This window comes from Lissotriton helveticus, chromosome 9 (genome assembly GCF_964261635.1).
Source record: "Lissotriton helveticus chromosome 9, aLisHel1.1, whole genome shotgun sequence".
NCBI classification, from domain to species: domain Eukaryota; kingdom Metazoa; phylum Chordata; class Amphibia; order Caudata; family Salamandridae; genus Lissotriton; species Lissotriton helveticus.
Window position 1 is genome coordinate 550,441,728 of NC_136070.1, and position 27,468 is coordinate 550,469,195.

At 43.5% G+C, this 27,468-nt stretch overlaps 1 protein-coding gene across 1 annotated transcript in view; it reads left to right on the top strand.

Annotated features, from left to right (window-relative positions):
- LOC144781542 (solute carrier family 22 member 6-A-like) overlaps positions 1-27,468 on the top strand; it is a 239,250-nt gene that overhangs the window by 63,751 nt on the left and 148,031 nt on the right. Inside the window, exon 3 of the mRNA XM_078660447.1 lies at positions 10,020-10,174. Coding sequence (XP_078516573.1) covers positions 10,020-10,174 — 155 coding nt within the window. The remainder of the gene's footprint in view (positions 1-10,019; positions 10,175-27,468) is intronic.

A 27,468-nucleotide genomic window follows, 5' to 3' on the forward strand; every position in this document is an offset into this window, starting at 1 on the left:
AGTGTAAGTTTGTGGTGCACTCTGTGACTTATTTAGGTTATGTGCTGTGCAGTGAAGGTGTATCTATGAAACCAAAACTTATGAAAGCAGTTCAGAATGCCCTACATCCTTCTAACAAGGACAAACTCTGATTATTTTTCGGCCTTGTAGAGTTCTATGCTAAATTTGTAAAAGGATTCTCCACTAGGGTTTTCAATATAAAACAACTTCTCAAAAACAAGGCAAAGTTTGTGTGGACAAAGGAGTGTGAAGCTGAGTTTGCAAATATAAAAGAAGCAATTTCAAAAGCTCCGGTTCGGAGGGGTTTTGCTCCGGATTTTAACAATGTGGTCACTGTGGATGTCAGCAATAAAGGTTTGGGTGCTGTCCTTTCACAAATAGACAAGGATGGTAAGGAATCCATTATTGCATATGCATCACATGCATTGTCCCCATCGGAAGAAAAGTTCTCAGTTATCAAGAAGGAAACCTTAGCGTGTGTGTGGGCTTTGGAGCACATCCAATCATTTGTTTGAGGTAAAGCATGTACGATACTCAGTGACCACAAACCTTTGGTTAAACTATTAACCACATTGGGACTCTACAACACATCGGCTAAAATAGCAAGGTTATACATGCGCTTTCATGATTTCATTTATACTGTGGTGTACGTGCCTGGGCAGAGCAATGTGTTCGCTGATTTATTTTCACGTGTGCCATCACCCATTCAGGAATATAGTAGGGTTGAGTGGGAGGACTTACACATTACATTTATCCATGACCAAAGTGCTCTCAGTTTCTAAGAAGAGGTGTGGAGAAAAGAGTATACCACAGATGCTGTGCTTCAGCAACTCGTTGTCATCATTGTGCATGGTTGGCCTCAAAAGTGCTGTGCGGATGAAAAATGGAAAGATTTTGGGAAAATTAGGTTTGAACTTTCTGTGAATTATGATATGGTTTTCCGGGGTGAGAGAGTTGTGCCTCCGTGTACCTTAAGAGATGATGTCATTAAAATGTGTCATGAAGGACATTTGGGGATTGTGAAGACCAAGCAGAGGACAAAAAAGTGGCTTTGGTGGTCCTGTATGGATTTACATACAGAAAGGTTAGTGAGAAATTGTCTTTTGTGTGTCAATGCAGACAAGTCCCTCAAAACACTGAGCCCTAATATGTGTGAGGCCATTATTCCCAGAAGTCCTTGGCATACTGTGGCGGTGGACATCATAGGACCAGTTGGTTCTCCATCCAAGTATATTATTTTCATGATTGATACCTTCTCTAGATGGCTGGAAGTTAGGGTAGTGGACAGTGTTAGTTCTGAAGAAGTTTTGTGGTTCATCAATGACACCTTTATCGATGAAGGTTTGCCGTCTAGCAAAAATGGCATTTAATTTGTTTTCCAATTTAGCGAAGAGTAGGTGTCGAACACAGGACCAACTCTCTGTACAATCCTAGCAGCAATGATATGATCGAGAGGTTCAATAGAGTTTTGAAAGCTGCCATCCAAATGGCACAAAGAAGAGTGTAGATTGGGAGGTACAGGTTCACAAGGTGGTTTGGGTGTACAGAACAACTTTTCATGAGACTCTAGTGGCGTCCTCTTTTGAAGGCATAAGAGGTAGAACTGCCAGGACTAAGTGTAATTCAAAGTGGCTTCTAAAAAGTACAGATTTTAAGGTTCCTTTGGCTGAAGTGAGGGAGAGGATTGTGGAGAAGTATAGGAAGTATAAAGAAGCTTTTGATTGCAAAAGAGGTTCTGCTTGTCCTGCTAGTCCTAAGGGGGATTGGGTGAGGGTCAAGTGTCCTTGGTTGGTTAAGAAGGACGATAGTCAATTCTCTGAACCTTTGCATGATGTCGACATTCTTCACAATGCTGTCCGTCTCAGTGACCGAAAGGAGTGGAATCTCAAAAGGATTGCTATCTTTAAGGGTGATGGCAAGTTGTATTCTGCAAGACGTTGGTGGCTCCAGTAGTCATGTTCTGGATTTCGAGGATGTCATGAACATAGTAAGTTCTGTGGATGGAGATATGGAGTGTAAAGATGGATCAAGTGTGGACAACAGGAAGGAACATGCAACCGTTTTGGATATGGCAAGGCCAAGTGTGGCTGACAGTGATGATGATGGGTATTTAGTGTTACCTTCTGAGTTGAGTCCAGAAACTGAGTCTCATGGATTGGGTTTGACTGATGAAGCTAAAGTGTAGGATAGGAGAAATGTGAGTGGGGATGTTTTAGGTAATACCAAGGAGGTAGAGGGACGTAATAGAAGAGTTTGCGCGAGAGGTTGTCTGGTTTTGAGCGTGGTATTTAGTATTTTTGTTTTTGTTTTTTGGGAAGAAGATGTGATGTGTTATAGTATTTGCATTTTATTGTAGGTTTGTAATTGAATTCATTGTATGATCATAATTGTATCTGTCCCTTTAAGACTGCATAATATTTGATGGGGTTTGCTCATGCTTGCCATGTTTACTTTTGTAATTCCAACTGCTGTGTCCAAGGTTCTGGATTTTACAGAACGGACAGATGAGCTGGGCAGGAGGAAGAACAGGTTGTGTCTTGGGAGCTGTGCTGTTGTTGCTCCTGTTACAATATAAAAAAGTTGGAAAATCACTTCCTGTGAAAGAATTTACTTTACCCAGTTTTTCACAGGAAATAAACCTGGTGCAAAGTCCTCTGTGAAATGGCATTGGTGGGTATTGCATGCCATAATATATCATTGACACAACAAGCCTCAAAGAGATATAAAACAGAACTGAGCCATGCCTACAAAACTGTTTAGCGGAGGGACCAGAGTTAGCAAAGCCAACCTGTTGGGGAAATGACCTTGATTGTTTGGAGGCAGCTTAAGAGATGGTAGGGTAATTTGCCAAGGTATTTGAAGAAAGAAAACTACGGGGATGCTGCAAGAGTCCCTGTCAGTTAAAAGGGCCAACACAGAGTGCTCTGCTGGAGGTAGCAGCACAAAGAACACCTGGAGCAGCACAAGAAGTCACTGCAATGATCTATAGGGGATAACCTCTGGGAGGAGGGATGACCAAGACTGTGGAGAAAGAGATTGAATGCAAAAAGCTGCACAGAGGCTCCCTCCCTCCTCTCAGTGCTAAGAAAACCATTATGAAACAAACAGATTTACAAGGCACATCAGGTGCACCGATAAACTGAAAAACAGCTGAGCTTATCACCTTTTTGTAAACAGGGTAAATATCCCATGCAATGCCAAAGTCTCTACAGCTGAATTAATATTTCTCATAAAAGTAAAGTCTAAAGGGATACATGAAGGAGCAGCCCAGGCGAAGAGAGATTTAAGGTCGACCATTCTCCAAAACAGGAGAACTGAGCTGGCACCAACATTTGAGCACTGGAGGTCTAAAATGTTAAGACTAAAGGAATTGGAGCAATGTAATGCACTGTGGTCGGACTCATACAGTAAGTTTCTGAAGCTGTGGAAAGGCATTGCAAACATTGAATAGTAACAGGAGCCACATTAGGGGTCAAAGGGTATAATGTACCAATGTGTGTTTCTTCACTCTATATCGAAATACTATAATGCATAGAAGGTTAACTGAGGCTGTATCTGAGTTAGTGTTTATATCATGAGTAAGAAGAAGAAATTAAATCAATGCTAAGCAGTATTTTTAAATCTGTACTATGAGCCACTGCATGTGCTGCGACCATTGGGATTAGGTACCAAATTGCCACATTGTTAGAGGGTTCGACAAGCTTGTTCAATATGGTGTTTTAAACTATGCTTTGCAACATTTTGAAATAAAGACACTGTAGTGAATTTGCTGCTAAATCATGGAATGAACTGAATATGATTGATGCAATATTTCAAATTATGTTGTGGAACAATTAAAAAAGGTAAAAGGTGTTGCTGATAAATATGCTGCTATGCTATGAGATGAATTGAAAGATTTTCTGTATACTCTTCCAAAAAAATAATAATACATAAGCATACTATACCTGAAGCTGCTTAAAGCTACAACAGGGGAATGCAGTGGGTAAAAGTGTGCCAGTTACTTACTGATAATCTGACTCCAAAGTTTACTAGTCACAGTCCAATTATGCCTTGTCTGACAGAAAGAATTATCCTACCCGAACCTCCAAAGAAAACAAAAAACAATGAATAATGTCTAGCCACTACACCTGCCCTTCCTGGGAGCCATACACATATTCCACCCTCAAAAGAGGTTCAAATAATTTAAAGCACACATCCATGTCTGCATTCGACGCCATAAAATGCACAGAAGGAAGTCATCCAGAACTGTGTCAAAGAAGACCAGGATAAGGAGAGATATACATTACCAATCCATTATCTTCTCATCCATCTTCCTCTTTCAAGCTCTAAATGTTTGAGAATTAGCTAAAGCTTAAACACTATGAAAGGAGCCTGAAAAATAAACTAGTGGAAACAGGTGAATTGGGTATAATAACACCAATATTTACAAAAAGAATCAACAGCTCATGGAGATCAGTTCATAACAATCAATATAAGCTGAGAGAACACTACCAATCCTCACATCAAAATGAGATATGAACATGAGGGAAGATGCCCAGGGGAGTAAGTCATTCCGAAGGCTGCTTGAAAGGCAGACATGCATCAATTTTATTGTCAGTGTATCCCCGTTACCTGACTCTAAGTAGTGTTTAATTTTCTGTTTGCACAAAGTCTGCCTCCAGGGTGCTATTTCGTTTTGATCTTAGCAGTTCGCCAAATGGTATGCTATTAATGAGGCATCTTGGATGCTGGATTTCCTCGTGCAGAATTGTGTTGCCGGCTGTGGGCTTTCTAAACATATTGGTAGAGAGCCTATTGTTGTTGGCAAATACCATAAGATCTAAGAAGGGTACATTTGCTGTGCTTATCTCATAGGTGAAGTTCAAGTTCAATTCATTGATATTCAGATCTCTGATATATTTTTCTGCTTCACTTTTGGTTCCTCGCCATATGATAAAAAGGTCTTCTATGTACCTAGTCCATACTATGATCTTTTGCACCCACTGCTTGTTCTTATTGGCCCAGGCCATGTGCTTCTCCCACCAGCCTACAAAAAGATTTGCATACCAGGGGGCGAAGCACATGCCCATCGCCGTTCCTTGTTTCTGCCAGTATAAATCCCCTGCAAACAGAAATATGTTGTATTTAAACAGTCAATCAATCAATCAAAGCATTTATATAGCGCACTACTCACCCAGAGGGTCTCAAGGCACTAACAGTAGGAGGCCATTTGTAAAAGCATTTGGTTATGTTGTACAAAATGTAACGGTCTCTTTTTTAGAGCATCCTCGATAGTCATCAGCCCTTCATCATGCTAGATGCATGTATAAAGTCTGGTTATATCCATGGTAATCATGATGGAGTCTGATTCCCATTGGATATCTTGTGTTAGACGAATGAAGTCTGTTACTAGTGGGGAATGAAAGTAGTTCACATATATGGATGTCTTTTCCAAGAGACCTCACATTCATGACACTATTGGGCATCCCGGTGGTTTTCCTTATTCTTGTGGACCTTTGGCAAATAGTAGAAAGTCAGTATCAGAGGATAATCTACTTTTATGAAACCATATTCTTCCTCAGATATAGGACCTTCATTACGCCAAATTCTGAGCATAGATTCAAACTTTACCATGCTTGCATTATATGTTGCCCTGGATGTCTTGACATAATTTTCTGGATCGTCCAATAATCTGTGTGCCTCTTCCATATATTGTTCCTTTGTTAGAAGGACGATATTGCCGCCCTTGTCTGGGGGTTTAATGATCTTGTGGTGATGTCACTGCCTGTTGTTCTTCACTACTTAAGTTGAATTTCTTTTTTCCTAATTATCCTGAGTGATTTCCAGTTCTTCTTAGTTTGTCCAAATCCCTAATCACAGTTTCATAAAAACTGTCCCCCACAACAAATGGTCCTTTGGGTATGAACCTAGATTTAGCTTTAAAATTGCTTTTGATATTCCTCTGTTCAATACCTAGTTCTCTAAGGAATTCAACTGAATCACTGGCTTCCTGGCTCCCCTTTGTATCCGATGTCACTCCCAACTGGTGCATAGTGACTAATGTATTTAAGTTATTTTTAGTCAGCATGTCTCTGGGAGTGCTTGTTGTATATCCTTCCCCATTGCGGCTTCATCTGAAAATTGAGCATGCGCGGGAGCCTGCGTATGCGCATTCCTTGCCAGGACTGCGCATGTGCAGGCTCCCGCGCATGCCCAGTTTCCAGATGAAGCCGCGATGGGGGAGGTTGCGGTCGCAATAAGGTAAGTTTTATTTAAGTTTCATTTTAGTGTTTTAAATATAATTTAATAGGGCGGGCGGGAGGCGGGTTGGCGGCCAACTTCCGTTCCGCCCCCGAATGTGTGGAGATTTGCTTAAAATCTCCGCCTTCTTTGCCCAAGGGCGGAAGGGCAAATCTCTGCACATTCCGTGGGCGGAACGGAGATGTCCGCCCACCCCTAATGAAAAGGCAGGTGGAAAGAGAGTTTGAGGGCCCGTAGTTGGGCCCCCCTCCTGCCTTGCCCTCTGCTATGAGTTGTGGGGGGCACCTATGGTGCCTCCCTACATATCCCTCCACCATGTGGCAGGCATCCTTCCCCATCGCGGCTTCATCTGAAAATTGAGCATGCGCGGGAGCCTGCGTATGCGCATTCCTCGCCAGGACTGCGCATGCGCAGGCTCCCACGCATGCCCAGTTTCCAGATGAAGCCGCGATGGGGGAGGATGCAGTTGCAATAAGGTAAGTTTTATTTAAGTTTCATTTTAGTGTTTTAAATATAATTTAATAGGGCGGGCGGGAGGCGGGTGGGCGGCCAACTTCCGTTCCGCCCCCGAATGTGCGGAGATTTGCTTAAAATCTCCGCCTTCTTTGCCCAAGGGCGAAAGGGCAAATCTCTGCACATTCCGTGGGCGGAACGGAGATGTCCACCCACCCCTAATGAAAAGGCAGGTGGAAAGAGAGTTTGAGGGCCCGTAGTTGGGCCCCCCTCCTGCCTTGCCCTCAGCTATGAGTTGTGGGGGGCACCTATGGTGCCTCCCTACATATCCCTCCACCATGTGGCAGGCACCTCATGGTGCCTGCCACATAGTGCAGGGATATGTGAAGTGTCAAAGAATACAAACCAGGAGTAAAGGGTCCAAGGGAAGTTTTAAGACCAGCGCGGATAAATTCCCTAAAGAACTGTTACTAAACACACAAATATCTTCGGGTCTGACAGGCTTCAAAAAGCACCAGAAACAAAAACAGAAGACACAAGCAAAAGCTCCTAATCATGAATAAGGAGAGTCCTTTAAAAGGACGGAATCCCATCACACACCGAAGTGACATGCTTCATCATCTGTGATTTCTCCTCTTGGCTGCAACACCTAGTGCAGCCAAAGGCTACAACACCCTCACTGTGAGGGAGGAGCTCAGGGATGTTTTAGATTACTACTCTTATAAAAGATATACTCAAATCCATCAGTTGTAAAGCACTGAAATAATTGAGTGATGAGCACAGTGCAAAAAACTCAACTAAATGTGGTATGTGATTTAAAACTAAATACCAGGGGGAAAAAAGAAACTATATTAATTAACTCCTGGTGTCAGGGTTAAAAACAGTGCTTGTGTCTTCTGTTTTTGTTTCTGGCGCTTTTTGAAGCTTGTCAGACCCGTGGATAGGTGACATGTCCCCTTCTTGTACTGCGGCGTGTGCTGCAGTCAGCAGCACCAGCAACAATACAAAACATAGGCATTGCGAATGCCGTGGTGGCGATCCCATCCTAATACCTATGGCAGGACCCCCGACAGCCTGTGAGGTAGTCCCATTAATGAAAGTCCCGTCATCCTAATCAGCCCCTACATCTGAATATGTCTTTGATAGAATTAAATTGGCCTCTCCCTTGGTCTCTGTGAGGATGTGGTCGAATAGAGAAGCAACTTTTAACAGAGATATTACTTTAGATTGTCTTAGGTTAGATAAGGGGCTCAGAATTCCCTGGCTAAAATACATCAGTGAGTCACTCACTGAAATTGGTCTTTCTGAAAAGTTCTCTGCCCTGGCCATCTTAAGCAAACTAGACAAGAGACTGGTAAAGTGATTCCACGAAGAGATAAGCCTCTCTCAAAGAATGCAGGAGGTCTTCAGCAAGCACTTAATTTGTGATTATTTTATTCCACTCTCCACAGAAGATATGGCATTTTATCTAACTTTGGAACTCTACCAGTGGGAGAAGTCCCTTTTTTTCAGGCGTTAGAGCAGGCCAAATGTGGCCCTTTCATGCTTTTATGAGGGGACGAAGGCCTGGGAGAGCAGAATATCAGCATGTGATGGGCAGGCTTAGCAGTCTTTGGTACATCTTGTGTTTTTTTGTAAATGTTATCGTCCTTTCTTCCAACACTGTTTAAAGCATATCTTGAAGCCACTTGCCTTTAAGAAATGTAGGTATGCCCTAATGTAGCTTCGAGCGTTAGGAAATATAGATATTTTCTTTAGTGTCTGCTGCTTCGTTAAAATGGCCGTGCAAAGCAGGAAATTTGGTGGAGGGATAATGACATTGGAGGCAGCTTATTGCTAAGTTATTGTACTTTACTGTAGCATTTTATCCTCTAACTGAAGTTATATTTTTTAACATTTTGTATTCAAAATTTTGAAATAATTTTTTAAGTTTTTATGCTGCGTTTTTGCATAATTGTGATGTACTGTGACTTGCTTTTATGATTTTTATTAAAAAATCAAATAAAGATATCTTGAACTGAAATAAATAAAATTGCAGTCCCAGTCTTTAACAGAGGGGTGACTGTGTCCGGTCTGTGATGACATAATCACGCACTTGCGTCTCTGACATCCTGACTGACAATATGGCCTTCATAAAAAGACAAATGCCCTCTACCGACCAAAACTGGATGAGAAGTACTCCCACTCAGTGAGAGTATACTTTGTGTTACATTGCCTATCATTGGACATGTATTTGTAAACATTACACTGGGATAATAAAATATGAAAAATAACGTTCTTAATTACACTACTAAAAAATAGCATTTACAAACATTATTGCTTATTCGTTATTTATCTAGCAATCGTTGCAAATGGTGCGTGAAGGGTGCACATGGAGAAAGGAATGCTTTGAAATGAAGTAGTGAACATTTGGTGGAGTATCTTTTCTCAGAGCCCTTCCATCACAGATTATAGTTCTCAGAGCATTGCCATCAGAGCTGATAGTGGGCTGGGGGAGGCTAGTCAGCAAGTTGTTTACAAGTGTAAAATTAACTTTTCAGTAAAGGCCAGCTCATTTGTTCCCCACCTCCAACACATCTATAATGGCTAATGACAGCCAGAGGGAGCAAAACTTCACACTTGATTATGCTGGTGTTGTGGGTGCTACAATTAGAGTCCTCCAACTTCAATACCTGCTGAGAAGAGCCTCACCTGAGACAAAGACTATATCTACTATATGGAGTTGAAATAGCCAAAAAAGAGGTATTGTCCCTAACCAGTTTCGGGTCTTATACATTGTGATCTAAATCCCCTGTCTGGAAACTTACTATAAAAGTGGGACCGGAAATTCCATACTCCATAGCTGCTAGTTTCAATATGCACAATACATTGAGTGATTGCTGAAGTAGATAACTGGGAGTTGGGTCCAAGGCAACAGAAGGCCTATTGTGCTGAAGAATAGATCACCTATGTGATACTGTTATAAAGTTCTGGTGTTTGCGTATTTTTATTTTTATTAATGGATAATCTTTTAAAATAATGTAATACTGCTTGTTTATATGAATCGCTTCTTTTGTATTTTACACTACCTCTGAAGCGGAAAAAATGTATTCTTTTTTTTTTTTATTATTGTGCGTTTATAATTTTATGACTTAAAATCCAATAAAGTTGATTTGATTTGATTTGAGATCACCTACCACCTGGTATAAGTTGCTTAGAAAGTCAGTTAACCACCCCGAGCTTTGGTTGTCCAGCATTTACATCTTACATGTATGTACAGAAGAACAATAGAATGGTGCCATGGGTTACAGTTGCATAATCGTTTTGGTCTTTTAACTGTCACTTAGGTTTGGGAGGAGAGCCATTTTGATCTGGTCTTACCTGCAGTTGGCTGTCACTGGGACCTGCACTGCCTTCTCGCCAAACTTCATCGCCTTCAGCATCTTCCGCTTCCTCACCGGAATGGCACTCTCTGGGATTGGGCTGGATACAACATCTCTGAGTAAGTTTGTAGAACGTGTCTTCTTAAATTAATCAAAAGTCATGAAAGTTAAACAGTGCAAATACTATGGCAAGGAACAGGGAGAGAGAGAAAAAAAGTTTGTAGGTCAAGACATAAGCTCTTGCTCTAGCCATGATACGAGTTGTTAGGCTGTGATGCAAATGAGACGAAATAATGCTTCACTGAGCTAGCATTACTACATAGGTAGACGATAGTTTATTAGAATGAATGTCACAATTTGATTAACAAATATATGAGCTGACAGAAATATTCTGCACTACATATCATTTACAAAAATATATTGTGTTAGGAGATATTTTAGCTATTATATTCTATTTCCATACCTCAGACTTTGTTTTACCGTGTGAAAGGGTCTTTGGACTAAATATCGAGTCCAAAATATCATGTGGACATATTTTGATCCTCAATATTTGTGACACAATATTCCGTCCACACAGTATTTTTGTCCTCGATATTCTGTCAGTGATCCGTGCACACATATAGAATTATCAGAGATAAGAACTACAGTTTGCTTCTTACCTCTCATTGCTTTATGAGAGTGCAAGAAACTGAACTTGCATTTTCTAAATTGGTCTTATGTATCAGGGGAGGGGAGATTTTCTAAAATGGCAAAATATTATGGCTTGATTCGTACCTAACCTTTCCACAATCTCAGATCCCATGAGATCACTGACAAAAACGAGAACCCATTGGGACTCAACGATCAGCATTCCATACTATCAAAGACTCTCTCATGCAGGAAATCAACCATGATCAAAACTGTAACTGCAAGGTCATACTGGACTCCAGCCCTATGGGGCTCAGGAGTAGTACTGATGCATGAACAACAAGATTGGGTGTGCGACCCATTGATTTCGCCAGCCAGGCCTTGAAGGAGACATTGCACAAATATTCTTAAATTGAGAGGGGATTACTGGCTATCAAGTGGGGCAGCACTCATTTTTACTTTATGGACAACAAGTTTGTGTATGCTCTCTCAACAACGAGGATGCAGGACTTCTCATTGCATCTCTTCAACGAGAGTTCATCGACTAGTTGCAGCTTGACGCATGTCCTCATTGATGGCTCATCAGTCCACCGCTGCATGACATATCTCGATGCCGGACCTAGCATCGCAGATCCTCGTCGACAGCTCCTTGATTCTGGCATGTGCAGTGTGACACAAGGAACTTTCGCAGGGGACAGAGCCCAGCCTGTATCTGCCCCGCGCTCCATTGCAGTTGGCCTGATCCTGTGATGTGGACCCAGTCTATCATGACCAGTCAACTGTGGCTGGCGCTTTTTGCCTCTTAGAGCAACATTTTCACAAAACCTTCAGTTTTACTTATTGGATTTTTGTTGGTTTGGTATTAAATAATTTATAAAATGTTACTCTAATATTCTAAATTGATGTGAGACTTTTTTGTGCTGTGTTTTCACTTTATTACTGTTTGAAGTTCTGCATACATTGTTTTCACATTGCCTCTAAGTTAAGCCTGGCTGCATTTGTGCCATGCACAGGTTAATTAAGGTTAATTTAGGGTTTGCGCATTATTCACCCTGTCGCGAATTAAGGGTGCTCCTTCAAAAGGGTGTCATCCCTCTCTACCAGTAACCTAATTTCCTACAATCAGTGACATTTAGCTATGAACCTCAGAGGACAAGATTGTTCAGAAAGCCATAGAGCAATCTCATGTAACTCCTGGGAATCCTAACCAGTGCTCGAAAAAGAGATGACAAGAGCCAAACCCACCTTCAAATTCTGTTTAGACTATGCAGTAAGATCTGCTGCTCAAAACGTTGGATCGTCCTGAGGGGGCACAGCTTCATCATCGCAAAATCACCTCAACACCATGTAGTCAGTATAGTACACCGAGGGCACCAAGAAATCATCAAAACTAAAGCTAAGTTGATGCAGAAAGCCCATTTCTTGTCATGGATACATTAGTGGATCAGACCATAAGTGAATGCTGCTGATGCAAAAGCTGGGAGGGGCAGAACGGCCTGCATTTTTGAAGATAGGGGTGGGATGCACTAAGTCATTGGGTCAATTGCAGCACAGATTTTCGCCTATTACGGGATTCAAGACACATGCAGGTCCTAATAAACTTGTGCACAAAATTCCCCATTGCTTAGATAGTTCAGTCAATTCAAACAGGTACTCTCCAAATTTGAGCAGAGTCTTAGCGCCTTAGGGTTACCAACTATCCACCGTACTATTGACAGATCACCCTTCAAGTGGTCGGATTTTCAGGAATAACTCAGCTTTCTGGGTATGCAACACCAGAAAATAATCCTTTGATGGCCCTAAGCCAAATGAGCAGTTGGAAGACTGATGAGAACTCTAATGAAGCTAAACAGAATATGAGTCTAACCGAAGCACAATGTTGAATGGTCTATCCATAACTCTCCAAGAATTTGCAACATGCCACAGTGCACAACACAGAGACTACTGGCGACCATGCTGTTTGGCCAAACTCCGGCTGACACCAACGCAGTGTTGTCACATTAGACAGCAGTGCCCGTGAAAAAACGAGTTAATTCACAGAATTGGGGAGAGTAATGACATGGCAGAAAATCTAAACAATGCAGTATTAATCAGAAACCACCATTTGGATGCAAAGTTCAAAATGATGTTCAAAAATGAATCATAGGCTATAATAAACAAAAGTGGCACAATGATCACTCTCTAAAGAAAACTTGTTTAAAAGAAATGACAAGGGGCTCCTCCTCGATCAAACCTGCTGTCAGACTCATTTAGTGAGCTTGCAGCCCTCAAACCCCATTCAAAGGCCTTGAGCAGTTGTGCCAAAATCTGCACCCCCCACTAGAGTTCATAGAACACTCCCAGGTAGTAGTGGAGGATGCTAAATCATAAGACCTAATTCAAAACCATTGCAATGGTTACAGGAGTATGCTTGGTGAACCAGTGATAAGATGCTTGCTCTGAACTAGATCAGACAGAAAGATTGAGGCTCTTAACATGGATTAGGTAGGAATGTAGCAAGCCACTCGACCCTCAAAGACCATGTCATAATGGACTGTTGCACCATGATGTCAGGCGTGACACCAGTGTATAAATAAAAGCCACCCAAGCACTCGAGGTCAGATGGCATTGCATGAGTTAATGTGTTTCCATACGTTTTTTTATGACTCTGCTTCCACCCACTACAATTGTCAACCATTGGTATGTTGGCAGTGAAATTCTTGTATTACATCAATGGAACCTCACTTAAACTTTTTATGATGAGATGAGGAAGTAATGCAGTTTATGGGCCACTGGGTAGTGCCAGGATAAGATAATAGAAACTGTTGTACAACGAAGATGCGGGTTCAGAGCCAAAAGATCAGCAAATCTGTAACATTTGTGAGAAAACATGAACTAGAGCACTGATCATTAACACCTTTCATGCTTATGACGAGCTCAGCTCGTCATGAGGCACTGTGGAGCTGTGCTCAGGACGAGATGAGTTCGTCATAACTGCCGTGGCCCTCCCACGCGTGGCTAATTACCCGCCTGTGCGGTCGTTCTATGGGAGTAGGCGGAGTCGTGACGAGCCCAGCTCGTCATGAGCACAGCTCCACTGTGCAGCATTATGAGCTGGGCTCGTCACGAGCACTGCGGCACCGCGCGTGCCCGCCCGCACCACGGGGGAATTAACCCCGCGTGGAAGGGGTTAAAATGGCTCAACCGGCGAATCCAACAGGATTGTGAGAGGAATTCTTTCATCAATGATGTCTACCACATCAATATTATGGCAGTATGGAATGCAGAGTATCGAAAGGTGGGTGAGGCCTTATAACATAGGAGTGTTAGACGTCACCACAGGGGCTATCAGTGAGTAATTGTGCTTCAGTAGATTAAAACTTAGACCATGAGGAAAACAGTGGTATTGGCAAGCTAGTGCTATGACGCAAGCACAACATTCTGCTCACAGGAGGGAAGATTTATGAAAAAGTTGAGTTGTGCAACGCAACGCAGCCCCCTGCGAGGCTATGCTGCATTGCGAGACAGGGAGGGAGCAGCAGAGTGCCATATTTGTAAAGATATGGCTCTCTCCTCCCCTTTCCCTTGCGCTGATATCATCAGTTGTGCGCCATGCACACACCTTAGAGCTGTAGCACTATGGTGTGTGCATGAGTGTAGCATAGGTTTTGTACAGGAAGGGTACCTTTCCTGTAAAAAATACGATGCTAGACACAAGGGAAAGCATTTCCCAGTTTGTATGCGTGCTGCACAGTGCAACATGCATGCAAAGTCGGAAAAGGAAGGAGAAATGAAAGCATTTCTCCTTCATTGTGCCTAGTTAAAAAGAGCGCAGTTTTCTCACACTAAACCCAATATGCTAATTTTATGAATTGGGCTCAGCATGAAAAAGCTTGGGTGGTGCATGGGAACGCCCATGCACCACCCTTGGCACGTCCCCACGGCGCAGAGTAATGTGAAGCAGCATAATGTGTTGCTTGCATTACTTTTACGTTGTTTCCAGCCCTAAACAAGTTTAGCGCTGGAAAGTTAATTAGGAAAAAAAGATTTTGCGCCATTTTTTGCCACTTTTGTGATTTAAACACAGCACAAAATCTTAGTAAATCTCCCCCAGAGAGTCTAAGGCTTTGCCCGGCAATTGTGGTAGCACTGCAGTGAAGAGGCCGCCGAGTTGGAGAGCAGGCAAATGGTGCAGATGGATAAACAAGCTGGGGAAAAAGTGTGGATGTACTGTTCTGGGGTCAGAGGGAGATCGCCATGACATCACAGAAATGTTTATTGATTGGGTGGAACAGCAGCACTGTTTTTGCATCAGCTGAACCATAGGGACAGACGCCACCTTGCGCCACCACCATCAATTCATCTGGAAAACATCCAAGCCAACACCAGGAAACACGATTTCAGGAATATGACGTTGAGTAGGATGAAAACCAAGGTTTTCATACGGTGGCACAAGGCACTATTTACCTTCTATTCCTCTATCTTCTGGGAGAGTTTGCGGCCTCTAGAGGGGCTCTCCCTGGGTTGCAGACTTGCACTCGGTGCTTTGGTAGCAATGCAGTGTTGCTTCATTGAAAAAGACATGTCACATCTATAACTGGACACTGATAGCCCAGCCCCATCTGTTTTAAAAAAAATCAAACAAAAGTAATTCTACCCAGTCTGCCTCCTAGGATATACATAGTCCATCAGACTAAGAGTGGGATTGGCTCTGCCTGTCTGGTGGTGCTCCCTACATTTCTGGCCCAGTTTTTGGCACGTGATCTGTGTATTGCCTGCAAGGCTGGACTAAGGTTGCGCAGATAGTTGATATACCTGAAGCAAAGGAAGTGTACCCATGCATAGAACAGTTGTGTTATGTGCATAGCTTTGTGGGTTACTGGTTTTGTCACAAATACCCCTTTGTTACTGTGCAGTACATATGTTACAATCATAATCTAGCACAGTGAACTATGAAGTGTCATCAAAGAGCTGCATGCAAAGGGAAACAACATTTACAACGCAACTAAAACAACGCACTACCATTACAACAAAACTTTTACAAAGCTGGATCCATTATAACGCATGCCATTACAAGGCAGCTGCTATTACAACACATGCCATTACAACGTAAGTATGGGTAAGTATTTAATTTCATTTTAACCCCTACACCATCCAACACTTACCCTACAATTAAACCGCCCTGGAGTTAGAATAGTAATTTTAAGCCCTACACTATCCAACACTTACCCTACTATTACGCCCCCTGGAGTTGGAATAGTAATTTTAACCCCTACACTATCCAACTCTTACACTACTATTAAATTCCCATTAATAAAAAAAAAAATACTTACCCATACTTACGTTGTGATGGCATACGTTGTAATAGCAGCTACGTTGTAATGGCATGCGTTGTAAAGGCATGCGTTGTAATGGATCCTGCGTTGTAAAACTTTCGTTGTAATGGTATGCGTTGTGAAAGTATGCGTTGTAACGTCATACGTCCCATACGGTACAGGTTAGAAATTCACCACTGTCTATCTCTGTTTACAAAATGTTATACAATATATCGAACAGAAGAAAGTTATGTTTTTTTCTGGGTCTTTTATTATCCTAATGTTGCTTGAGTAGAAATACATTCTTATTGGTAAAGCCAACTTCAACCACTGTGTGACATACTGAACCCTGAGTTTGTACTTCTCCAGACCAAGCACTCTTAAAAAAATGCCTACTAGTATGGATGCCATGAATCCCACAGCTTGTGCCCTTTGTCTTATGTAACATTGTCTATACACTGATTTACATATGTATGATTCATTTTCTCTGTATTTGTGTATGATGTAAAGTGCTCCAAAACCCTACCCTGGTATGAGAGGCAATATAAAACAAATGAAATACATGTGAGAGAGGGGCTATAGAGAGCTAAGGGACACTGTTGGAGGGTGATAGTGAGGGAATCATTGAAGGGCCCCAATAAAGATTGTTGAATCCTGGGGCTTTCTAAAGTCAACATTTACTGCTTTAAAAGCTAACACAATTCGATATATAATAGAAAATGTGCTGTACAATACAACATTTTCACCCAAATCTTCTTGGAGTGGGAACCCCTCCAAACACTCTTTGTAGTGGTCTGTCTTGCTTGCTGCGCTCCCTATGCACTGGACAGCAGTTGGTCTGAGAACATTTGCCAGGGCTGCTTTGGGTTCCCAGACTGGCCCTGATTGCCCGACCAATTTAGGGTCATGGATCCTCAGAGACAACAAACATCACTTTATTAATGTACCTCCCAAGCTGTATAGGTTTAGATAAGCAGGGCACTAGTTGAACTGTAAGAGTTGGTTAACAATGAATTTTAGTTTGCTTTTCTTAGAAGAGTTGCTGCTGTGAAATGTTAAATCCTACAGGTTTGTTTCGTTTGCTTAGTTCCCATACACTTGCTGTCCACTTTTCAATGATGCTAGAAATATGGACCAACCCCTACCAACCAAGCAGGTTATTTATGACATTTAATATGATCTGCTTTGTTACACGCACAATGAAAACCACTAATCTGATGGCATCGCCGCACAGAAGTACATGCTTCTCTGACTACTCCCCTAAAAGTCCCTTGCTTCAATGCCTGTACCTTTCTAAATGGGAGCTGGTAGTGATGAGTGACCCTTATTCGGTGCCATGTTTTTGGTTTCCTCACACTAACATGACAATACCTATCTCCTGAGGCGGAAAGCCGGGAGTGTATCTGTGTATTTTTTAAAACTATTTACTGTCACTAAATAACTTGTGTTTTTAAAACTCACCAGCTTGTGAGACGATCACCGGCCCGCACAGCGGATCTTAGCGCTGCCGCGAAGCCGCCCAACACACCCTCTGACACCATTACCGGCAAGGCCAGAGGCCACGCCCCCTTTTTAGGCCACGCCCACCGTCGCCAGGTATAAAGACGCTGAGTTAGAAGCGCCGCGTTCAGTCTTACCTATCTCCTGAGGCGGAAAGCCGGGAGTGTATCTGTGTATTTTTTAAAACTATTTACTATCACTAAATAACTTGTGTTTTTAAAACTCACCAGCTTGTGAGACGATCACCGGCCCGCACAGCGGATCTTAGCGCTGCCGCGAAGCCGCCCAACACACCCTCTGACGCCATTACCGGCGAGGCCAGAGGCCACGCCCCCTTTTTAGGCCACGCCCCACTCCCCACCTTAAATCATGTGCCTCGGCCGGAAGCGGGAGCGCCGTTTGCGCGCCGAAGGCGCGCCTAAGGGAAGCCCGTCTGCGCCCGTCCGCGCCAGACCGAGCCCGAGGCCCAGGACCCCTACCCCATCCACCTCTTTACCTATTAGATATACTCAGGACACCCTCCTTAACCTCAGGAACGCTCACCCCACTCCCTGTCACTGCATCATCTCTTTAACAGACGGACCTCCCTGTTGCTCAAACTGCCCATTCAGACTAACACCTCGTCTCCCCCAGAAACCACGATCAATCGGGATGGCGCTGCTTAATTGCAGATCCCTCCCGAAACATCATGTTGAAATCAATACTCTTCTACAAGATTCGGTGATTGAGATCCTCTTCCTAACAGAAACATGGATAAATTCCTACTCAGACCCGGATATAGTCCAAACTCTCCCACCGGGCTTTCTTATTAAGCATCAGGATAGACCCTCTGGGACGGGAGGCGGAATAGCAATCATATATAGAGATTACCTGGTATGTCACCTCAAGGACAGCCCTATTCAGGACTGTGAAAATGTCCTGTTCTCCATCCACCTACCCCCAGCCACTACTCTCTCAGGGATACTAGTGTACCGTCCCCCAGGGCAGCAGCGATCTTTCTGCAACTCTCTTGTGGAATCCACCTCCTCCCTTTCCTGCTTGTCCCCTAACTTCACGGTCTTAGGAGATCTAAATCTCCATTTCGACGACCTCACTAACAATACCGCCGAAGACCTAAAAAAAGACCTAGCCTCCCTTAACCTCCACTTGAAAGGCAACAAACCCACCCATTCAAAGGGCCACCTACTGGACCCCATCTTTACAAACCTCACTAACCTAGTAGTGAGCAACCCCCTTCCCCTCCCTTGGACAGACCATTTTCTTATCCCTTTTAAACTCCAACTGTTGTCTGAAACCCCGGTGAGAGTCCTGCCTCAAGCACCTTCACGCCCGTGGCAGAAACTGAATACAGCCTTATGGGCTCAAACCCTCGCCGCCTCCACACCGGTGCTCGATCCAGACCCCTCCAGAGCTGACACGCAACTTCATGGCTGGATTGATCAATCCCTTGACGCCATCCTCCCAGCCATTCCCCTCGCAAGCAAAAAGAGAACCCTCAAGTCTCCCTGGTACACGCAGGAACTACGGGAACTGAGGAAAAAATGCAAAAAGCTTGAACGCTTGTGGAGAAAGGACTGGGCCATAGAAGATAAAAATGAATACAGGGCCGCCCTAAAGCAATACAAAACTTGCATAAAAAACACCCAGGCAATCTTTTACGAACAAAAAATTCAAGCCGCAGCCAATTCAGCTAAAGAAACATACCGTATTATACGGCTCCTCACCAAAGCCCCTGAGCCCCTGCCCTCACCAGACCCATCCGGCAACAGATGCAACCAGCTAGCGGAGTTTTTTTTATCCAAAATCCACAACATCCTCAATGCCCTCCCTCCCCCGATCACCCCACCTCCCTCAGTCATCATTCCAACCTGCACGGAAGCTCCATGCCTTCAAACTTACTCTCTGGTGACCACGGATCTTTTCCTTACCACTCTACAATCAGTGAAGAGCGGGGCTCCATCGGACCCAGCGCCGATGAGCAAATTACAATTGGTCGCCACCACGTTGGCTCCCCCCTTCACCAACCTCATCAACGCGTCCTTGACAACGGGCACCGTCCCAACAAACTGGAAAAAGGCCACAGTCCGGGCACTCATCAAAAAACCCCACCTCGACCCCACGGATTTAGCCAACTTTCGACCTATCTCCCTCCTCCCAGCAATTAGCAAAGTGGCAGAGCGAATAGTTAACCATCAACTTTCGCTCTTCCTGGAATCGAATAAACTTCTGCGCCAATCCCAGACCGGGTTCAGACCAGGACAGGGCACAGATACTGCATTGCTTGCCGTTGTCGAGGAGGCAAGATCCATCATAGATACAGGAGGATCAGTGGCAGTGATCCTCCTTGATCTAAGTGCCGCCTTCGACACGGTAGACCATGCTATCCTCATCCATCGGCTTAGCGTGGCAGGAATATCGGGTACTGCCCTGTCCTGGATTGAATCCTTCTTGGAAGGGAGAACCTTCCAGGTGTCCGATGGCCCGAGCACGTCCAAAGCTCTCCCGTTACAGTGTGGGGTCCCCCAGGGCTCTTCCCTGAGCCCCACACTGTTTAACGTCTATATATCCCCCCTGGAAGACATTACATCCCCGTTCGGCATAAATACACCACTGGTGGTGTCCATCAGCCAATCAAAGAAAAACCTAGATGACTTGGCAGCCTGTCTCGAGAACATCTGCAAATGGATGAGTGAATAACGGCTTAAATTGAATGGCGAGAAGTCTGAAATCCTTCTCCTGGGAAATCCTCGCAAACTCCCCCCGTCCCTTATATGGCCTAGCTGTATGGGCCCACCCCCCACCCCCAAAGCAGAAGTCAAGAGCCTCGGCATCTGGTTAGACCGAGAGCTTAACTTCAAAATTCAGGCAAGAAAAACCACCGGCACCTGCCTAGGCCTCATCAAGACAGCACGGAAGGTCCTCCATTTAGTCCCTTTCCAATCAGGAAACTGCTCATGCAGGGTTTGGTGAACGCCAGACTGGACTTTGGAAACGCCCTATATTTAGGGGCACCCGCCTCGGTCAGCCACAGACTTCAATGTGCACAAAATGCAGCGGCAAGACTCTTAACAGGGACCAAACCCAGATGTTCAGCCAAACCAGCGCTCAAAAGCCTACATTGGCTACCGGTCAAAGAGAGGATCAATTTCAAGACTCTATGCATCTCACACAAAATAATGCATGGGAAAGGCCCGCCGATCTTGTGTTCCCTGATCAAACCCCATCAGTCGAACAGGCAGCTCAGATCGGATTCACTCTCACTGGCCAGCGTCCCCAGAATACAGAAGGCCCGTTCTGGGGGGCGCTTGTTCTCCTACAATGCCCCAAAACTGTGGAATTCCCTCCCCATTTCCATCCGAAGAGAACACAACCTTCTGGCCTTCCGAAGACAACTAAAGACATGGCTCTTCCCATAATATCATTCCCCCCTGGAAACATAGGTCGACTGATAGCGCTGGGACGCCTCAGGGTAGCTACGCGCTCTATAAATCCAATCCAAATCCAAAATCCAAAATCCATAATGGTGGACAGTTCACTGAGCAGTTTTGTTAAAATAGGACTGATGCCAGCCCCTTTCCAATGTAAGTAGTCATCCAGGGCCTTGCAAATAAATATTCACATGTAGCACAAGATATCACTTGCAATTGAATGGGATGTTATGCTATTCAGTCTGCATTGCTACAATCGTGGGTTACCTTCTGCCATGTGCATTCCAGTTATGCATAGAAACCTAAAAAGTGCTCCCACAGAACACGCAGGTCGAAGCACGCCCATTCCGCAGCAGAACAGGGTGAACCCGATAATGAAGCATGCTACCAAGGAGCAATCCTGGTGGGTGAAGGTTATCAAAGAAAACCCAGCCTTTTCTTCACCATGGAGAGTTAGTTCATAAAAAGAATATGGCTCTTTTTGATTTTTGATAATCTGTTAGGAGGATGAGACCATCTGACCCAGTCTCCTCTTTCTCTCCCTTTATTTGATAAGTAACTAGGCAGTGTGCAGCGGTGAGAGCTGTGAGACCCAATAAATATCGCAATTGATGCATTCTACAGAAAAGCCTTGTTTTTATTCACACTGAACACAGAACTCCACACCTCCAGAAAAATGACAGAGATAACTGGTCTAACTTTCTCAGCTGATGAAGTAGAAAGGATTTTTGCAACAGCTTCATCTTTTAAAGGATCTAATAACACAGACATAGGTATAGACAGCAAAGGCTGGGATGAACTCAATACACTGTGCCAAACCCAGATCGAAACCATGATTCATGGTTTGATGATTACAGAATACCTGGGTGAGAATGCGGCCCCACATAATGAGAAATTAAACATTTATATTCCAACATGGGAAAACTTTTTTAAAAGACTGGTCTCTTATTTTATGGCACTGCCCAAGGGACTGGCTTTTATTAATTATGTAAACAGCAGCACGCCTATCCCAATAACTCAAAACAGAAATACACACCATTAAGATATGCCTAAAATCTTACCTGTTCACTGTTAGTCTTAAAACCAGACTGAATGAGTTTAAACAGATCATGAATGAATTTGAAGCGACCGTGAAGCAAACCAAATTCCAAATACTAAGGAAAGACCCCAATAAATTAACACATGAGTGGGTGTACCCATACATAGGGGATGACTATGTCATGTCAGGAAGAAATTCGGGATATAACTAACTCAAGGCGGTGAGCTTCGCTCGGCTTGCCGAGTTTTCCACACTCCACGTTAGGCAGTGCTCATGGAGTTCCGGAGCAGAGTTTTTTAGCTCACTCGCGTTCGTCAACGTCAAGTTGGTGACCGCGAGCATGGAAAATCAACCTCCCAGTGAGATTTCTCAAAGCAGGGGCGTCAGGTTTCTCACTGCGAGTGGTCGCGTATGCTCGGGACCTCTCGCGTTGAGAAAGCTGTTGCTCAATAAAAATCTACTTGAGTGGCAGAAAAGGAAAGCAGGGACCGCTTGCGCTGTGCATGGTGCCGTTCGCGATGATTGCACAGCGCGGACAAGCATTCAGCACTGTGCAATCACTGCGAACTGCATTTTTCTATTGTCCTCCATCGCTTGCGGAGCTCTGGCTAGTGCGGCAGAGTTTTTTTCGCACTTAGCAGAGTTCCGTGTATTGCAACTCCACGAACTCCTCCCAGGGTTAGCTATAACACCGAAAGTGACACAAGTGATACCAGGTCCAACAGCTCTGACTCCAGCTCAAGTGCGAGCGGAGATTACAGAGGAAGGAGAAACAACAGGAGGGGCACTGGGTGAGGCTATGGACAAAGATTGGAATGGGGCCCATACAACGGTCCATCAATGTATTTTATGCCATATTACTACAGTCCGCCACCACCCCTCCCAGATTCCCCCACTCCTTTTAGAACACTGGGAAACTCCTCATGGCACCTACCCCAACTACCAATATGGAGAACAAAGGCCTTTTTTAGGGGTAGGCTAGGGACGCCTAAGATGCAGAACAAAGAGATGACCGCAAGTCCAACAGACTCCCCCACCAGACAGAGAGAACAACCAGGATCATGACAAAAGACACACCAAGAGGGTCGAGCAACCAGGTAGGTCCGAGCCACAACCAGCCTAATAGTGAATCTCACAGAGCACACCCTCTCAACCACAACAATGCAGTTATTAGACAAATGTCTGGGTTTTGTACCTCCAGCAAACCTTGACAAGTTGAAACTCGGCTGTCAGGTCAAATAATTCATCAGAAAATTAAAATTGAAGCCCTTGTTTGAACAACCCCCCCCCCAAAAATGAAACAATGATACACTGTGTGACACAGGTTTAAGAGTGAAATTCACCTTCATCCCTCTAACCACCATAGTACCGGTTCAGATAGTGGCCTTTGAAAAGGCTGTCCTGAAAGAAATTTGGGATATTGAACCCAGTACTGTAAATGTTTTTCACAATACCACCAAGGAAGGAAAAGCATCCATCAGGGAACTGGCCAATGATAAGGACCTAGTGATAAAACCAGCGGATAAATGGGGTGCTGTTGTCATCCAGTCAACAGCCGGGTACAGGAGAGAATGCTTGAGAGTCCTGAGTGATAACAGGAACTATGAACCATTAGTAACAGATCCATCAGATTTCCTCAGAATACAGATAGGAAACATGACAGAACAGGCCCTAGCACAATCCTGGATAACACAGAAGGAGGGAGAGTTTTTAACCAACAAAACTCCCACCATCCTGTATTTCAACACAATTCCAAAGATACACAAGAATCTGGAAAACACGCCAGGATGACCCATAGTGTCTGGGATAGGTTCAATTTTGGAATCTTTATCAAGGATTGCGGATGATTTCCTAAGGCGAATAGTTAAAAGCACCAACACTTATCTGAAGGACACAAAAGATGTCCTACGCTTACTGAGGGATAAACAACTTGACCCCGACAAGCATATACCCATGGGGCTAGAAATTGAGAGTCCAACTACTAGCCTGCCCCACATGGATATACTGAATATAATTGAAGAGGTCCTGTTTGAGATAGACTGAGACTATCAGACACACAGGAATGCTGTGATGGAGTGCTGCAAATGGGCTCTTACCCAAAATTTGGTGAATTTGAAGGAATTCTGTATCTACAAAAACACAGGACCAGCATGGGCAGCACCTTCACGCCGAGCATAGCTGGTCTCTAGGTTCACCATATCAAGGCACACAAAAGCCTACGTCCCCACAACCCTTTTCAAGAACACATAAAACTGTGGAAAAGGCACATTGATGAGGTCCTGATCATATGGGAGGGCAATGAAGCGACTGCAAAGAATTTCTAGAGTTGGTTGAACTTACAAAATGAGTTCTTAAGGTTTACACACACCATAAGTAGGAAATAATTGATGTTCCTGGATTTTAATATCATATGTGAACAGAGCATGACCACCACACATGAAGAGCCAACAGCCAAGAACTGTCTCCTATATGATAGTTTTTGCCCACGCAATCTGAGGGAAAATCTCCCCTTCAGACAGTTCCTAAGACAAAGGAGCAACTATTTTGATTCAGAGGGCTACAAAATACAGGCGGAATGCTTGGCAACACTACTAAAAACCAGAAAATACCCCCATAAAAATGTGTCTTGAGCAATGTAATGAGCAAGAAACAATAATAGGGAAGCCTTATATGAGGTTCTGCACCCAAAAAGAAAAAGAAGAGAGGCCCATTAGCAATACCACTTTGCAGCATTGCATCCAATCAAGCGACTAAAATTATCAACAAACATTGGCGCATCCTAAACAGTGGTACTCTAAGGTTCCCAAAACCCATGTTTTCCCACGCACGGAGTAGAGCCTACACGACATGTTAGTACATACACATCCCCGAAAAACACCCATGGAGGGAGCACAAACACAGGGTATCATATCACCCATCAAGAGCCACTACCCATCTGGAGGCTGTAGGGTCTGTAACACACGGGTAGTATAACTGATAACGTGCCCCTGCAACCTACACTACGTAGGAATGACGACACACAAAAAAAAAGACCAGGATCTGCGTAGATAGAAGTAATCTGAGATGTGTTTGTGCAACTATAAATATGTTGACTCAATACATTGAGAAGAAGCACATTGCACAGGACTACCATTGGGTGATCCTGGAACATACAAACAACAAAAGGAATTGCAAATCTAAACTCTTCAGAAAGAAACAGCTTTGGGTGTTTAGACTCAAGACACATGCAGGGAGTCTTAAACACAACATACCATGGGGGCAATTTACGTTGTGACCACCTAGAACAGTACAACAGAAACCTGAAACATTTCTCTGCCCCTCCCTCTCTCTCTATTTTGACAGAAAGAACTCCTGAGAACCTCACCATAGCAGTGCATGGTGACTCATCTACATGTAATACTCTCATTACACCTGAGTCTAAAGAACAGTCAATATGAAATCATAAGCCCCACCTCATTTGGGTGCTTTTTTTAATGCTATGCACCTTCCATTATCATCCAATATTGACTTAATCCCTACGATCCTGTAGGACACAGCAACTTCATGAGGAGATTGTAATGTCAGAATAATATTTTATATTATGTAATGCCCGAATGCCTCGACATACAAATAAAGAAACAATGACAGCCAGAGCAGCAGTAGATGGAATAACTAAACCAACACACTGGTGAGTACTGCGTGTCTCATTTTGGTTCCCTTTATTTCTGTGAGGCATTTTATTTTTATTTTTAAGCTTCATTACATTTTACCGGCAATTTGTACCAGATTAAACCAAAATGTGCTGTTCAAAAAAAGCTGTTTCTATAGCCCCCTAGGTGGAGGCGTCATCCACAGGCAGCACTGGTGACTTCACACCTAATCATGAGCAGTATACAGATAATATACACAAACTGCCAATGGAATGCAGAAGCAGTTCCATTGATGGTCGCCATCTTGGGTTTGCGGTCCAGTCGTTTTCCAACACGATCACGCTACGGCAGCTCTTACTCTATCTGGTGTCCCACTGCCAGAGAAGACAGTAAGATGTGGGCCAGAGTTTGAAGTTTCTAGGTGGTTACCTGAGGGTGTAACCTTGACAAAGTAAGGTTGACGTAGCCGCCCAGCATCAAAGATATTCTACTGCATAAAACTATCCCGATAGCTGACATATTGTTTTTTTTTCCCTCTTTAATTTTATTTTATAGCATGTGACTACAGGTTCACCTCTCAGCCTGAGGACCCATGATGCAAAGTACAGCATTATATATGTACGTGGTGTTTTAACTGTGTGTAATGCCTTTCATAAGGCTCATTGGTTTCACTAAAAGTGTCCACCTCATAACATTTTTTTCATTATAGTCACAATGAGGTGAGCACTCTAAAGTTGATTATGATGCATGCACAACTATTATGGAACACACAAATGACTGTTTCTTAACATTGTAAATTAGCTAGAGGTATCTGGCAGACTAACTCTTCAATTATGTTTTCACAGAAACATAAGCAGATACACCAAGTAGGTGCTGCATGAATGTATATGTGTTGGCAGTGTGTGCAGCTACTATAAAACAAAAGGAGTGGTATCAGGGAGTTAGCTTCCCTGGTCGGGAAAAAAAAGCCTTGCGGTAAGGCTTGAACACGTTGACCTTTTAGAAAGCTAGGCTCATTAGAACCTACCCTTTCTCATTGCCCCAGTTGTAATCATACCGACAAGAGGCCTGAATAAATAATATTTTACCTACTATGCAGGTATTTTTAATATCCCATTATCTACACAATCAACACACAACCCCTCCACTACTACTTTTTGTCATCGATTCACATCATAAAACCTAAGAAGTGCTCCAATGTAACATGTCGGTCGAAGCACTCCCCGTTCCGCAGCGGAACGGGATGAACCTGATGATGAAGCATGCCGCCAAGGGGCAACCCTGGTGGGTGAGGATTATTTAAGAAAACCCAGGGGGTTCTTCAATCATGGAGAGTTAGCTCATAAAAAGAGTAGGGCTGTTATTGATTTTTGATGGGTTCTAGTGATGCACACATTCTTTATTTCTCCAAGCAAAGGTCTTTACATTACAAATGTAATATGTTCTTCTTTTCTTTGCTTCTCTGGGGAAGACTACATGTTGAAACGTGTTGGTTTGCAGATAACTAATAAATGATTCTCTTGAGTAGATGATGGTTTTGTCATGCTATTGGTCAGCAAGCCCAAATAGAAATGCCATTTTATGTTTTTATTTATTTACTTATTATGAGGAAAGTAGTGTATTATACTGCGATGTTGTGTGACTTCACTGTGTAATACTTTCATGATACTGACTTGGGTTTGTTCAGGCTTGTTTGTTAAACCTTAGCTCATCCCTGGGAAAGCTCTAACTTTAAGCAGTCAGGCTTAAGCAAAGGAACAAGTATAAAGCATTTAAAAGCACCAGAATAACTAAATAAGAAAGTCATGCAACACAAAAGAAATCTGATACCAACTTATAAAAATAGATCTTACTTTTCAGAATTTTTAGACACAAAACGAACAAATTTGACTTGAG